The sequence below is a fragment of the Belonocnema kinseyi genome, chromosome 4, assembly GCF_010883055.1.
Source record: "Belonocnema kinseyi isolate 2016_QV_RU_SX_M_011 chromosome 4, B_treatae_v1, whole genome shotgun sequence".
Lineage (NCBI taxonomy): Eukaryota > Metazoa > Arthropoda > Insecta > Hymenoptera > Cynipidae > Belonocnema > Belonocnema kinseyi.
This window is the reverse complement of record NC_046660.1, coordinates 63,738,832-63,754,872: the sequence shown is the minus strand read 5'-3', so window position 1 is coordinate 63,754,872 and position 16,041 is coordinate 63,738,832. Positions and strand designations below refer to the sequence as shown.

Genomic DNA, 16,041 nt, shown 5'->3' with positions numbered 1-16,041 from the left:
TTTTTTCAAGTGAACATTGAAAAATATGTAAATATGAAAAAATAGAGGAAATATTTAGAAAATAATATGGAAAATATAACATTTGAAAAAGAGGAAAAAAATTTGGGAATAACTCTGAAGCCTGATTTGATAATTTAGAGGAGAAAAAATATCAGATTCAAAATTATTTACAATAAAAGAATCAATAATAGAGAATATATTACCGCGCGTCCAATAGCAAATATAGTGTTGGTCACAAGAGCGATATTTTTACGCTCCATTAAATCCACTGCCTGAAAAAGATCGACGTCCGGCACTCCGTATTTGACACACGCTTTTTGAAATCTGAAAAAAATCACATTTGAAAAATTATTTTACATTAATTTAAATTCAGTATAAATATGAAAAGAATTGACTAGTTTTTACTTTAAATATATACTTGAAAAAAATGTTAAACTTTTCCGACCTTGAATTTATTAAGAACTTTTAAAATAAATATGAATCTCTTTTTCTAACAATTTTTCGCAAAAAAGCGTTCTATGCGTAATAATAAATGTAGTTGAAAATCATAAATTAATTTAATTTTTAATTTTAGGCTTAAACAACCTTCAGTAATCTGTAACTTTTATTTGAATATAATAATTTATACCATCAAATATTAAAATAAAAAAAAATTAATAAGTTGATGTGGGATTTTATATCGTAATTTGTAAAATATTTCTTTTAAAATACTTTGAAAGTGTTTAATATTAAAATTTCCAAAATTTTTAAGAGTTAGAATAGAAAATTCATAAATTTTTAAAATTTAGAAAGAAAAATTATTAACTTGGGCTGTTTTTGTAGATCAAAAGTCAAGAGATTTTAATTATAATCATTCCAATTTTTTTCAATTCCAATGAAAATTTCAAAAATAGTTCTACTTTGAAGATTTACAATGGAAAATTCATTTAAAAAAATGAAATTCAAAGTTCCACAATTTTAAAGATAGGTATATAAATCAGATTTTTTGGAATAGCTCAATGTTAAATATTTACAAGGCAAAATTCATTAATTTGAAAGATTTAGGATTGAAAACCGTTCTATTTTGGAGATATAAGAATAAAAATGGTTAAATTTTAATAATTTCATGATATGGAAAATTGAAATTAAAATGTTCATTTTTCTAAATTGATGAAATTTCAAATGCAGATGATTAATTTGAAGAATTTGAAATTATTTTGAATTTTTAATTGCCAAAAGTGAAAAACCTTCAATTTTAAAGATTTACAATTTTACATTCTGCAATTCAGAAATTTACAATTTAAAACTCTTCAGTTTTAACGTGTATAACCACAAATTTTTAAATGCTGAATATTAAAAGTAAAGTTTTTTAATTTAAATCTACTAAATAGATTACCTTTTAAATTTAAATCAACAGAATTACAGAATTTTTCTTGATTGAAAATTGTCAAAATTAAAAACTTCTCAATTTTAAAAGTTTAAAGGCGCGTCAGAAAAAAATTTTAATTTGGATTTTAAATTCAATTGTTCGGTAGAAAAATCGTGTCTTTGGCATAAAACATCCACTACTTCATGGAAATTGTTTCTTTTTTGGTTGAATTTAACGGTTTTTTATTAAGAAATAATATCTTTTTTTGCTAAAAATATCAAGTATTACATTTTTATTTAAAAATTCATATCTTTGGTAGATGGTTCATCATTTTTGTTAAAAATTAATTTCTTTGTTAGAAAATTTAATTTTTTTTATTTTAAAAATTCGTCTATTTAGTTGAAAATTTCACCGCTTCTGTATAAAGTTATACCCCTTGGTTAAAAATAAACTTTTTTATTGAAAATTTATAATTTCATATATCAAATAAAACAATTTTGTAAAAATTCGTCTTTTTGGTTCGAAAATTCAACATTTTGGAGAAAATTTTTCTTCGAAAATAAATATAAAGTCTGTGTTGGTTAAACATTCAACTGTTTCATAGAAAATTCAATTATTTTGCTAAAATTTCACAGATTTTAATTTAAAATAAAAAATACTTTTGGTTCAAAATACAAATACTTGAATAAACACCTTTGTTAAAAATTAATTTTTTTTTATTAATGATTCATCTTTTTGGCTTAAAATTCATGAGTTTGATCAAAAATTTAAATATGTCCTTTAAAATTTTGGTTCGAAAATTATTTGTTTCTAAGTGATAAATCAACTATGCTATTTTCAGTAAAAATTGGTCTTTTCCAGTTTAAAATTCAACTATTTGGTGACAAATTCATGTATATTATTGAAAATTTAACTATGTTCTTAAATTTTCATTTTTTGTTTAAGAGTTTATCTTTTTTATTTAAAAATACGTAATTGTTTGGTCAAAAATTAATCTGCTTCTGTTGAGAATTCAACTATTTTGAAATATTATTTTTACGTTGAATTCGACTGGTTTTGAGTTAAAATAAAAATGATATATTTGGTTGCAAATATAAATACTTGAATAGACCTATTTGTTAAAAATAATTTTTTTAAATTGTAGGTTTAGCATTCGGGTTGGAAATGTATTACTTTTGCCGAAAATTCAACAATTTTGTTGAAAATTCGCATTTTCGGATCGAAAATGATTCTTGTTTTAAATAAAAATATAACTATGCTATTTTTAGTTCATAATTTATTCTTTCTAGTTGACAATTCAACTAATAAATGGAAAATTCATGCATTTTGTTGCTATTCGTATTTTTTCTTGAAAATTCAACTATTTTTGTAAAAAGTTAATCTTTTTGTTTCAAAATAAATTTTTTTGTGTAAACTTCATTTTTTCGGGTGGAAAACTGAAATGTCTAAAAGAAAATTTGTCTTCTTGACTAAAAAATTTTACTATTTAGTTGAAAATGCAATTGTTTTTGGATGAATTTTCAAATTTTTTGTTTAAAAATTTGTTATTTTGTTTGAAGTTCAGCTTCTAATTGAAAATTCATAATTTTTAGTTGAAAATTTAACTATCTGTTAAAAAATTTATGTATTTTTTTTGGATATTCGTTTTTTTTTTTGGTTTAAAATTTAACAATTTTGGTGGAAAGTTATTATACTTGGTTAATAATAAACTTTTTCTTTACAAAATTCAGAAAATTGTGTAGAAAATTCGTCACTAGGGCTTAAAAATGTAAATACTTGAGAAAAACTCTTTATTTTAAAATTAATTTTCTTTGGTTTAAAGGTTAAGTTTTTTCAGATAAAAATTAAACTAATCAGAAGATGATTTGTTAAAGATTTGTTAAAAATGAGTCTTTTTTTTTAATTAAGCTATTTTGTTGATAGTGCGTCTTTTTTGGCTAAATTCAACGATTTTTCATTAAAAATTGTTATCTTTTTTTTTAAATATCGAGTATTACAGTTTTGTTAAAAAAATTTTAATTTTTTAATCCAAACTTTACCCACTTGTTTAAAAGTTCAACCCATTTGTTAAAAAATAAATAACTAAATAAGAAATAAAGTTAAATCTATGGTTGAAGATTCATAATTTTTAGTTGAAAATTCATTTCTTTGGTAAAAAATGCAACTATTTTTAGAAAATTCCTTCTTTTTTTCTTGTTAAAAACTCTGTTTTTAACTGATCATATCATTATTCCATATTTCGTAGAAAATTTATATTTTTTATTTGAAAATTTAACTATTTGCTTAAAAATTCATTTTTGTTGTTGTATTAATTTAGTCTTTTTTGGTTCAAAATTTAACTGTTTTGGTGGAAAGTTAATATACTTGGCTGAAAATAAACTTTTTTGTTGAAAATTCATTATTTGGTTGAAGTTTCAGCATTTTGTATTTATTTTTTTGAGCATCACGGTTGAAAATTCATTACATTGATCGCAAATGTAACTATTTTTTTAATTCCTTTTTTTTAAATTTCCTTCTTAAATGATCAAATAATTATAACAAATTAAGGTGAACAATTATATTTTTTAGTTGAAAATTTAACTATTTGTTTAAAAATTTATGTAATTTTTAGATATCTGTCTTTTTTGGTACAAAATTTAACAATTTTGGTGAAGAGTTAACATACTTAGTTAATTAAAACTTTTTTGTTACAAAATTCATTATATCGGGTAGAAAATTCGTCTTTGGGCATGAAAATTTATATTTTCGAATTAAAAATATAATTCTTTTGAAGAAAACTCATCTTTTTAAATTGAAAATTCAACAGTTTGGTTGACATTTTCTTTCTTTCTTGAATGAAAAATCTTTTTTTATTAATATTTGGACTATTTTATTGAAAATTCGTTTTTTTTTGTTCTAAACTTTATCTTTTTAATTATGCGAATTTCCTCTTTCTTAAGCAAAAATGCTACTGTGATTGAAAATTAATCTGTTTAGGTTGAGGCTTTAGCAGTTTTATTGAAAATTCCTTTTTTTTAATTAATTTAGATGCTTTTAATTTGTAATTAAAATATTTTTTGGTTGAAATATAAGCGACTATATATTTTGATCAGAATTCACTTTTTTCACTAACCGAATACTTCAATTTTCTAACAAATTCTTGAATTAAAAAAAAGACAAATTTTGTACCAAAAAGGTGAATTCTAATCAAAAAATATCATCGTTGATACTTCAACCAAGCAATGTTTTAATTATAAATTTAAACAATTAAATTAATTGAAAAAATTATTTGAAAAAATAAACGAATTTTCACCCAAAACGTTCGACTTGTAACCAAAACACATACAATTTCTACCAAAAGAGATGATTTGTCAACCAAATTAGATTTTTCATTAAAAAAAGGAACAAATATTTCAACCACACAGTTCCATTTTTTGTAAAAAACATGCAATTCATAATTAAAAAGATCAATTTTTGAACCAAAAAGATGAATTTTTAACATAAATAATTGAAATATTAATCAAAAAGCTTTTTCAGTCAATGAAATTGTCAACCAAATAATAAAATTTTCAACCAAAAAAGAATTTATTAATAATTAATTTTAAACCAAATATTTAATTTTTCAACTTGAGAAGATAAATTTTAAACAAAGCATATCAAGTTAAATTCTTAGTTGAAACAATTAATCTTCAATAAATAAATTTTTAACAAAGTAGTTCCACTTTCAGCTAAGTACTTGAATTCTCAACCAAAGAGGATAAATTATTTTTAAAAAAAACGTGATATTTGATATTTCAACTAAAAAGGATTTTAATTTTAAACCAAAAATAGTTGAATTCAACAAAAAGAGATTAATTTTTAACAAAATAGTTTGAATCCTCAACTAAAAGAGATTAATTTTTAACCAAATAGTTTCTATTTTTCACCATTATAATAAAATTAACTTCAAATTCAGTTTTTTGAAAATTCCCTAACTCTATCAGATTTTTCCTGATATTCCCTGTCTTTCTGTAATTACTTAGACCCTGGAAAAAATATAAAGTCTGAGAAGAGCGAAGAGCAGAAAGAATGAAAACGATCGCGTGAGGGTGGGCGGGAAAGTCCTGGGGAAAATGAAGAGAGGGAAAGAAAAGAGGAATGGTTGAGTTAGCTCCTTTCTGCGCCTACTCGCCTGGCGCCTACTATAAGTCAGTGACGCGCTTCTATTGTCTGGACGCTAATTAGCTCGGGCTACTAATTAGGCATTCGTTTCGGGTCAGAGACAGCGGCTGACCATGCGCCTTCTCGCGAAGCGTGAAGCGTTATAACGTGTCTCCAGTGAACAGGATTTCAGGAGAGAGTCCTGCTTTGCGTTCCCAGTTTTTCCTTCTTTATTTTCTCGCCCGAGAAGATGGCGATTTTTTACTGATCATTTTACAAATGGAAAAGAGGCAAAGGTAAACCGACCATTACTGGGACAGTTACGAAAATCTAACCCACATAAACACAATTTTTATATGGTGAATTAGAATTTTGTGTACAAAACCCGTAATAATGAGTGACTCATACATTACTTGATTGATTAGAACAGAAAAACTGTATTAATTTTATAGTTAATTAATATAAATGAATATTTTTTAAGCTAGTCAGATCGCCCATTAGCGGGATAAGTATTTTGGGTTGTAAAATACCCTTAAGCTGGGAACGAAATAAGTTAATACTGAGAAAAGGGATATCCAATAGGGTTTATCAAAATAAATTGGTGCAAATAATTTATACGAGTAATTACAGAATACATTAAAAAACAAGAATGGATTGTTATAAATCATAAGGAATTTATTTTTCTCTATTTTTTAAGCTCGTCAGATCGCCCATTAGTGGGACAAGTATTTTGGGGTCTATAACACCCTAAGTGGGAAACAAAATAAGCCAATACTGAGAAAAAGGAAATCCAATGGGGTTTATCGAAATAAATTGGTACAAATAACTTATAATTATAGAATACATTATAAATCAAGAATGGATTGTTATAAATAATAAGGAATTTATTTTTCTCTATTTTTTAATAATATTCTTATGAACATGTTGAAATTTTTCTTATCAAAATGACAAGATAATATTAAATTAAATTCATTAATATTAGAAATATTGTTTATAAGCCCCTGTTGAGAATTGAACTAGTTTGAAATATTATATTTTTCCGTGGAATTCGACTGGTTTTAAGTTAAAATAAAAGTCATATTTGGTTGCAAATATAAATATAAATATAAATGTAGATTATCCTAATTACAATAAGTATATTTTATTGAAATTTCGAGATTGTCGGAGACTATTTAAGGTTCTTGGTGACCAATTCCTCTTTTTGGTAAAAAATTCCTTAAAAAATTCGAATATTTGGTTAAAAATTCATCTAATTTGTAAAAAATTTGTCTTTCTGTTACAAAATTAATCTTGTTAGTTAAACACTGATCTTTTGGGTTAAAACTTAGTTTTTTTCTTATTCAGAATTAATATTTGGAACTAAAAATGTAACGGTTCCATTTTTTGTCAAACATTAATCTTTTTTACAGAAATTTAATCTTCTTGGTTAAAAGCTATACTATTTCGTTAAAATTTTAATTTGCTTTTATTTAAAATTAAGTTTTTCACTGAAAAATTACATTAATCTATTTTTCGTTAAAAAATGTACCGCTCCATAGAAAATTTAACTATTCTCTTTTTTGTTAAAAATTAATCGTTGTGGTTGAAAAAAGGTTTATTTAAATTTTCGTACTTTTTTGAATAGAAAATTTATCTTTTGGATTGAAAATTCCACTATTTGGTCAAAAATTCATATTTCTGGTGGAAAAATCATCACTGGGATTACAAATTAATTTATTTCGCTGAAAATTCGTTTCTTTTTAGTCAAAAACTAATAATTTGGCTGAAAACTCGTTTTTTTTAAATTTACTTTTCCAACTATCAATTGAACTATTATGGTTTTGGTTTGTAAATTTATCGTTTTTAGTTGAAAATTTATGCATTTGATTTAAACGGTATCTTGTTTTGGTAGGAAATTCATCGTTTGCGTTTTAAAGTGAATTATTTTGTTAAGAATTCGTTGTTTTTTAAATTCATTTTAGTCTTACTGTATGTAATTTTTAGTTATATTGAAACTTTTTAATATAAGTTTCATTGGAACTTATTTACTGTTAAGAAATTCAACTATTTTTTCAAAGTTCATGTTTTTAAATTAAAAATTCATCTGTTTTAGCAGAAATATATTTTTTTATGAAAATATAACTTTTTGATGAAGAACTGTTCTTTTTCCGTTTGAAAGATGTGGTTTAATCACTTTGTTAAGAAATCATTTTTTCTAGAATATTTATATTTTTATTTGAAAATTCATCTATCTGGTTGAAAGTTGAACTATTTTGTTGGAAACTAATATTTTTTAATTGATAATTTAAATAACCTTTTTTTGCTTAAAATTAATTTTTTAGCTAAAAATGTAACTTTCCCATTTTTTTGAGATTTATCTTTGTTTTGATTTGAAAATTCAATTTCTGTAGAGAAAATTTGTCTTTTGGCTTGAAGGTTCATCAATTTAAATAAAATTTTATATTTACAAAAGAATTTTACCAAAAAGGAATTCTTAGTTAAATAGACCAATTTTCAACCGAGCAGTTGATTTTTGAACTAAAAAGATTAATTCTTAACCAAAAATGGATTGGTCAAATTTTCAGTTAAAAAACTTAGTTGCATTTTTAACCAAACAACACGAATTCTCAACAAAATAATTGAATTTTAACGAAAAAAAGATTTTTTTGAGTCAAGAATAATAAGAAATTAAACTATAATGTTGTATTTTCAAGCAGAAAATGACGACATTTCAACAAAAAAAGGTAAATTTTTAAGCCGAAAAGACAGATTTTCTTTAAGTCACATTTTCACTCATCTAGTTGAATTTTTATTTTACAATATGAATTTTCAACCGAAAACGACGCATTTTTAACAAATAGTTAAGTTTGATATCCAAAAATATGAATTTTCAACAAAACATTTCACTTTTACACCCAAGAAGCTAAATTTTTGAACAAAAAAATTAATTTCTAACCATGGAAGATTAAACTTCAACTAAATATATTTGAATAAAAAAATTAAGGAACGAAATTTTAAGAGGACAGTCAAAGTTTAAGTCCAAAGGGAGGATTTTTCTGCAGAAAAGACCAATTTTCAAACAAAAATATGAATTTTTAAGAAACTGTTAAATTGTTGACCAGATGTTTTAATTTTCAACCAAGTAGTTCAAGTATGAACAAAAGGGTTTAATCCTGAGCCAAAAGAGATTCATTTTCAACAGAAAAGTTGCTTTTTAAAAAAAAGTCGATTCCTCGATCAAGGCAGATTAATTTTTAGCGATAAAGTAGAATTCTTAGTCATAAAACATGGAATTTCTTCCAAAACAGTTGAACTTTTACCCGAAAGCACCAATTTTCAACAAAATAACCTTTAACTCTTAAACCCAAAAAGAAGAGTCTTTAAACCAAAAAGACAATTTTTCTACAGAAGAAATTGAAATGTCAACCAAGAATGAAATGAAAAAATGCCTTTCTAATTCTTTATCAAATCATTTTTCATATAACCATAAATAGAAAACTAAGAGAACAATTTTTCTAAAACGTGATTGGCTGGCCATATAACTATTTTTAATTAAATAGAGAATGAGAACCGCAAGAAAGCTGTTAATATTCTATTAAGTAGAAGCAGCATGTAATGTCCAGGCACGCCAATTTTTTTAAATAGATACAATTTGTTGTTCTGCCGACATAAAGATGTATTATTGATAACACTTTTTTTAATTTTATAGAAAATATCACGTCTGACCGAGAAATAATTTACCTACTTATTGAAGTATTCGCGACAGCCAACTCAAGTAGAAAAGAAATTTCCTCGTTAGACATGAAATTTTCTTGATTTTTCCGATTCCTCTGAATTCTATTTTAATATTTATCAATTTATTATTTCATATAAAAACACTATGAGAATATGCAAATGTATAAAATTTCATTAATCGACTTCAACTTTTTATTTAACCCAGCAGAAAAGGTGCAGAACTCAAAAATAACTTTGTTATTAAACTTAATCGCTTTTATTTGAAAGCTCGACTATTTTGTTGAAAATATAACCTTTTGGATTGAATATTCATCTACTGTGGTACAAAAGTCATTTTTCTTCGTGAAAATTTCACTCTTTGTGATAAAAATTAGTTTTTTGTTGGAAATTCCACTTTTCTACTTAAAAATAAAACAATTTTTTACATGAAAATTCAAATATTTAGTTGAAAACGTCTTTCGTCCTTTGGGATTGATAATTCATATATTGTAGTATAGGGAAGTGGTGGAAAAGTATCTCAAAGCTCATGGTGAAAAATGTATCTCCCTTGGATAAAAATTAATTACTTTTTTACGAAAAATTCCACTTTTCGGTTCAAAAATTAAACTATTTTATAATTTTAAAATACCACTATTTAGTTGAAAATGCAACTGCTTGTGATTTAATTTGTATCTTTTTTGTTTGAAAACTCGTATTTTTTAATAAATTTTTAACCAAATTTTTAACAAACATCTGAATTTTCAACTAAAAGAGGTAACTTTCAAAAAAACAATCGAAAAGTTAAATCTTGAGTTAAAAGATTTAATATTTTCAAACGAAATTTTTTTTAAAAACAAATTAGATAAATTTTTAAGCAGAAAACTATACTTTCAAATAAAATAAGGATTTTTCAATTAAAAATATGCTTTTAATTAAATAGGAGATTTTGCAACCAAGAACATTATTTTTTTACCAAAAAAGACCAGAAAAAATCGCACTCGCCGAGGATTTCAACCCTACCTGAACTGCATAAACTAGTGCATTTTTCCGCGCACTCTAACCACTTCGCTAACGAAGCACTTGGGGTTTGTTTACAAAAAGTCTACTGAATAGTTTGACGCCCCCGGTGCTCCTCAATAACAGAAAGATTGGTGAAATCGTCTAAGTTTTATAGATTAACATTATTTAAAAATATTCCAATATTATATACTAAAAAATTAAAAAATTTATAAAAATATTATTTGTTGAAAGAATGTTTTCTACGATTTTCCTTTTTTTAAGTTATATTACGAGAAATTTTGATTAAAACAACATTAATTGTAGTAGTGTTGTTGAACAACATGATGATTAGGAAATTCTTCTTAAGATTATTATTGTTGAAATAACACACCGAATTTAATAAACAAATGCATTATAGTCAGAAATGTTTCCCTAGAAAAAAAAAAATTTTTCTATGACAATTTTTTTCAATACGGAACTTTATGGTAATTTTAGGCCATTATTTGATTAATTATTTGATAAATTTAATGATTTTTAAAAACAAATCTGATGAAAACATTCATTTATCAGACATTTCTCGATATAGAAATTCGTTTTTTCTTTGTCCACTTTTTTAATTATGAACTTCATGTTAATTTGAGCAATATATTTTTGGTGAATTTTATCATTTTTGTTAACAAATCAAGTAAACAAGTGCATTATTGGGGCATTGGTCAACGGAAAAATTATTACTTTTTTCATTTCAGACTTTTTCATTGGGATTTTCATAATAAATTCAGCAAAATTTATGATTAATTGATCATTTTTATGATTTTTTGGAACAAATTTAACAAACAAACGCATCATTCGGGCATCTACGGGCCGAAAAATTCGTTTTTTTTTATGTCAGTATTTTTAATTGGGAACTTCATTATAATTTCAGAAAAATTCATAATTAGTTGATACATTATATGATCTTTTAAACAAATTTGATAAACATGCATTATTTGGGTATTTGACAACGAAAAAGTTGCCGGAAATGTGGGAAAAGTCAACAAATGCCTCAATAATCCATTTGATTACTAAATTTATTTACAATATAAGCAATATTAATTTCACGAAAGAATTTATTCATAATTATATTATTTTTATCCCAATTTCTTGCAATATAACTTAAAAAACTTAAATTTATGAAAAATCGTAGAAAAAATTCTCTGAACAAATAATTTGTTTATAATAAATTTTCTTGATTATTATAGAATATTGGAGCATCTTTAAGTAATGTTACTCTATGAAATTTAGGGAATTTCAAGATAGAAAAATGGCCATTTTGTTCATCATATTTATTTATAAAAAAATTCAAAGCCTGATTTAAAATATAAAAAAGGATTACTATAATTATAATTTTAGATTGTATAGGGTATCCACTTGAAAAATATTATTAGATAGAAAATTTAAAATAATTAAATTTTGAATGCCCTCATGGTTTTTTTAAGCAAATTGTTTTATTCTCTTTATAGATTAATTTGGAAAGAGGCTTGCAAAATTGGGAAGCAATGCTTTGAAAATATTCAGTGTTTGATGCTTTTTGGGAATTTTTTTATTTTGCAGGATTAGAATTGATTTTATTATATAGTAAAATAGTTACATTTTGAATACGTATCAATATTCAATTAATAATTTTGAATGTTTCATTTCGAAATTTTTGATTATGATATTGTGTCACAAATCAAAAAAGTCTTTTTCATTTTTTGTGTATGTTTGATTGTCTGTCAACCAAAAAGAACTTGAATAAATGTATTCTCACATTATAATATGCAATAAATTTCGATAATTTTACATTTAAAACCTCTAAATAGGATTTAAAATTATGCAGAGTTTATAGAGTATTTAAATCGGACTTAAAATTCTGTAGAGATTATAAGAGGTTTAAATGAGAACTTGAAAAATACTGCAAACATTTCTAAGAGACTCAAAGAGGATTAAAACAGACCTATATTTCGACTCGGGATCTTATTTGAAAAATTCGACTATCTGGATCTTGGAGGGTTAGGGGGGGGGGGACAAACCGCCGTGACGTCCTCCGGATCCGCGACTGCCAAGGAGTCGAATTCTCGGAATGCATCGCTTGCTTGCCAAGAATTCGATTCGTGGGGCAAGCCCGTGATACCTCGAATGATTAGAGAAGCATGAATGATGATGTCAGTTAAGAGAAGTGCAGCTGCGTGTATTCTTCAAGATACTTCCGTGCCGCGACCCACCGCGACCGGTCCGGTTCATTTCAACTTCTTCAGGATTTATAGTGCTCGTATAGAAAGGGAGTAATGCGGAGTTGCCGCGATGCGCATCACGCGCCCCACTACCTCAATTCAGCGCTCTTTAACCACTCTTAACATACGGAACGCGCCAGATATCAAGAAATCTGTGCATGCGCATCAAAGAAAAGAGTTGCGCGCGATCATCATGCTCGAACTTTTTTTTTTAAATCGGAGTGGCGACGTGACCGGAAAATGACCAGAGATTTAATTAAAAACCCGGGAATTTACTTCCGATCACAGTTAAATTCAAGTTTTCATTATTTTAATCATTTTGCTCGATTTCGTAAAGTGATTTCTACTTTAGCTTCATTCGCAGATTTTTCAGATTATCTCAGTTTACAATTAAATCAGAATTTATGATTAAATGTTTATTATTTTCTATTTTAAGAAAAACCTTTTGCAATTTTTTTCTCTGAGATTTTTTTGCTGACTCGTCCTTCATTTATCCTGACTTGAAACAGGGAAATTTAGAAAATAGTTATCGTTTTTATTTAAGAACAGGGATTTTCGTCAATGAAATATAATTGCACTTGAAACAAGGAAATTTGAATTGATAATTATAATTCAATATTTAGCTTTGATTGAAAATATAACTACTTTGTTGAAAATGAATTTTTTTAACTAAAAATTTGACCATTCCAGTAGAAAATTTAATTGTTTCGATAAAAATCTGTTTTTTTTTTCTTTTAAGAATTAGATTTTTAGCAATCAACTTCACTCTTCTATTTTTGATTTATTTTTGTTTTATCTATCTACTTTCGGAAAAATCTGCCTTTTCGTAGAAACTTAATCTATATGGTTTAAAATTCATCGTTCTGGCATAAAACTGACCTATTCAGTTGAAGATTTATCATTTTATTGAAAGTTGTTGTTTTCTTATTCAAAATTCAATAATTTGGATGAAAAGTAGTCTTTTTTAATTGGAAATTAAAACTATTTCGTTGAAAATTCACGTCATTTGTTTGGTTGGAAGTCCATTGTTTTAATTAAAAATGTATTTCTTTGGCAGAAAAATGACCTGCTTGATTGAAAACTTACTATTAATTTGAATGTTTTTTGGTTGATTATTTTTTTAACTGAAAATTTAACTATTATTGTAGTTGAATAATCCATAATTCTAGTTAAGAATTCATCTCTTTAGTAGAGATTCATTTTTTGCTAAAAATTTAAATATTAAACTTTTTGGTCAAAAATTCAATTATTCTAGTTAAAGATTAACCATTTCAAAAAAAAATTTACCTTTATAGTGTAAAATTCAACTATTCTATTTAAATATTTACATATTTAATTGAAAATTCATTACTCTCTTTGTAAATGTAACTATTTGTTTTTAAGTTATTTTTTTTTAAAGTAAATTTTTGAAACTGGAAACTTAACTTATTCTAATTAAAAATTCCATAGTTGAAGTTCAAAATTAATCGTTTTGGTCAAACATTAATTTTTTTAACTCAAAATTTAACTATTTGAGTTTTTGCTGACAATTTACTGTTTTACCAAAAATTAATTTTTTTGTTTGAAAAGTCAACTATATCAGCTGAAGTTTCATCCTTTCAGTAAAAAATTCCTATGTTTGGTTCAAAATTAATTTTTTTAACAAGAAATGTTACTATTCCATTTTCAATTGAAAATTATAATTTTTTTAGTTCAAAATTTAACTAGTCGGTTGCAAGTTTGTCTTCTTCAATGAAAAGTTCATTTATTTCGTTAAAAAATTATGTATTTGGTTTAAAAATTCTATTTTCGTTAGAGAATTAATCTTTTTATTTGAAAATTCATCTCCTAGTTTAAAATTTCATCTTTTTCGTTGAAAATTCAAGTGTTCTAGTGTAATATTCATTATTTTATTTGAAAATTTACCTTTTGGACTCAAAATTTAACTATTTCAGTTGGAGATTCATAATTTTATTTGAAAATTCCTCACTTTGGTTCAAAATTGAACTACTTTGTTTAAAATCCATTTTTTGTTGCGGTTAACAATTATTTTAAAAAATTTAATATCTCAAATTCTAAAAACATACTTAAAAGTAATTAAGAAATTATTTAAATTATCAATATATTTTGTCGTTTTAGTTTTTTTCTAATGCAGAAAGTATTTCATATTTTCTTTGCAAAATAAATTTTTCGCGTGACGAAATAATTGCTGCTAAAAAAAATTGTATTGTTCCAACCAAACTATTTTTTTTAAGTCTACCGAAATTTATTTCGCTTAACAAAAAAGTATTTTGTTGAGATTACAAATATTTAGTTCGTTCAGCAAAACTTTTTAGTAAAATCTACAATATTTTTGTTAACTCTAAAAAATCATTGTGTTGAGCTAAGAAATATTTGGTTTATTTAACTAAATAAATTTGGAAAAATCTACAACAAAAATTGGTTGTGCCAACCAAACTTTTTGGTTAGTTCAACCAAACGCTTCAACAAAATAATTTGGTTGACTGAACAAAACGAATTTATTATTTCTACTGGAAAGACAAATTTTCAACAATAAACATAAATTTCCAAATAAATATTTGAAGCTCTGACTAAAAAAAGTACATTTTTCAACTTGAAGAAAACGAGTTTTTAACAAAATTGTTAAATTTTCAATTAAAAAAAAAAATCAAACAAAAATGAAATAGTTCACTTTTCAGTTAAAAAGAAAATTTTCAACCATAAATAAATAACCATAAATTTTTAATTTCTTCGAATAATTCAACATTTTAAATAAAAACTGTTATCGATTCTGCTATGTCCAATCACCGAAATGATACAATTTTTATAAACTTTTCTATATTCAGACAATGTTTAGCCTGTACAATTTCAAATTTACCGCCATATATAGCGCCTGCTGTGTTTGTCGTCTGCATAGACACTCAGTAATTTTCAGTTTCGCACCTGGAACGAGAATGTTCCTTGCACTCACGTCGCGTCGTCTCTTCGAAGTTCGCAAATAAAATCGAGGCTCGTAGTTAAGATCAACCTTATTTCAGTAATTAGTTTGAATCCCCCACTTCGTGCGCGAATAACTATTATTTTAAATTAAAATATAGTCTTGTGTATACAGATTTTACTTTTTTCCTTCCTACCATTAAATCACCACGTGTTTCTCAAATTGCTATGAGATTCTATCATCAGGAAATAAAATTCTACTCGAATTTTCTTGCCAGCATTGGTTGACTTGATTTCACTTTTAAAGTTCACCATAATCTTCACGATGAGCTTTAAAAGACAAAACAAGTTACCAATTTCTCGCCTGAAGCAACATATCATAACCGCTTTTCGGCCGGATTACCCGACCAGATCCCGGCCAGTATTGAAGCCGGGCCCGACCAGTTTACCGTGACGTTTTTAACCGGATCCCGGCCGGATTCCCCGACCAGAGCCCGGCTTAAAGCGGGGCTATCCGGCTGGGACCAGGCCGGATCCCTGATTGGATTCCTACACGGGTTTCAAACTGAATAACATAAATATGACATTTATAAAAATTTAAATCCATATTATTCGTAGATCTTTCAAATATTAAAGTTCCTTTTACATTTGATAACGAAAACTTCCTTTCAAATATTTAACACAGTAATTACGTAGGTAACCTAAATTTGTATGATA

At 25.5% G+C, this 16,041-nt stretch overlaps 1 protein-coding gene across 1 annotated transcript in view; it reads right to left on the bottom strand.

Annotated features, from left to right (window-relative positions):
* The window catches only part of LOC117171403 (muscle-specific protein 20-like), a 313,553-nt gene that overhangs the window by 1,024 nt on the left and 296,488 nt on the right, over positions 1-16,041 (bottom strand). Inside the window, exon 4 of the mRNA XM_033358682.1 lies at positions 204-324. Coding sequence (XP_033214573.1) covers positions 204-324 — 121 coding nt within the window. The remainder of the gene's footprint in view (positions 1-203; positions 325-16,041) is intronic.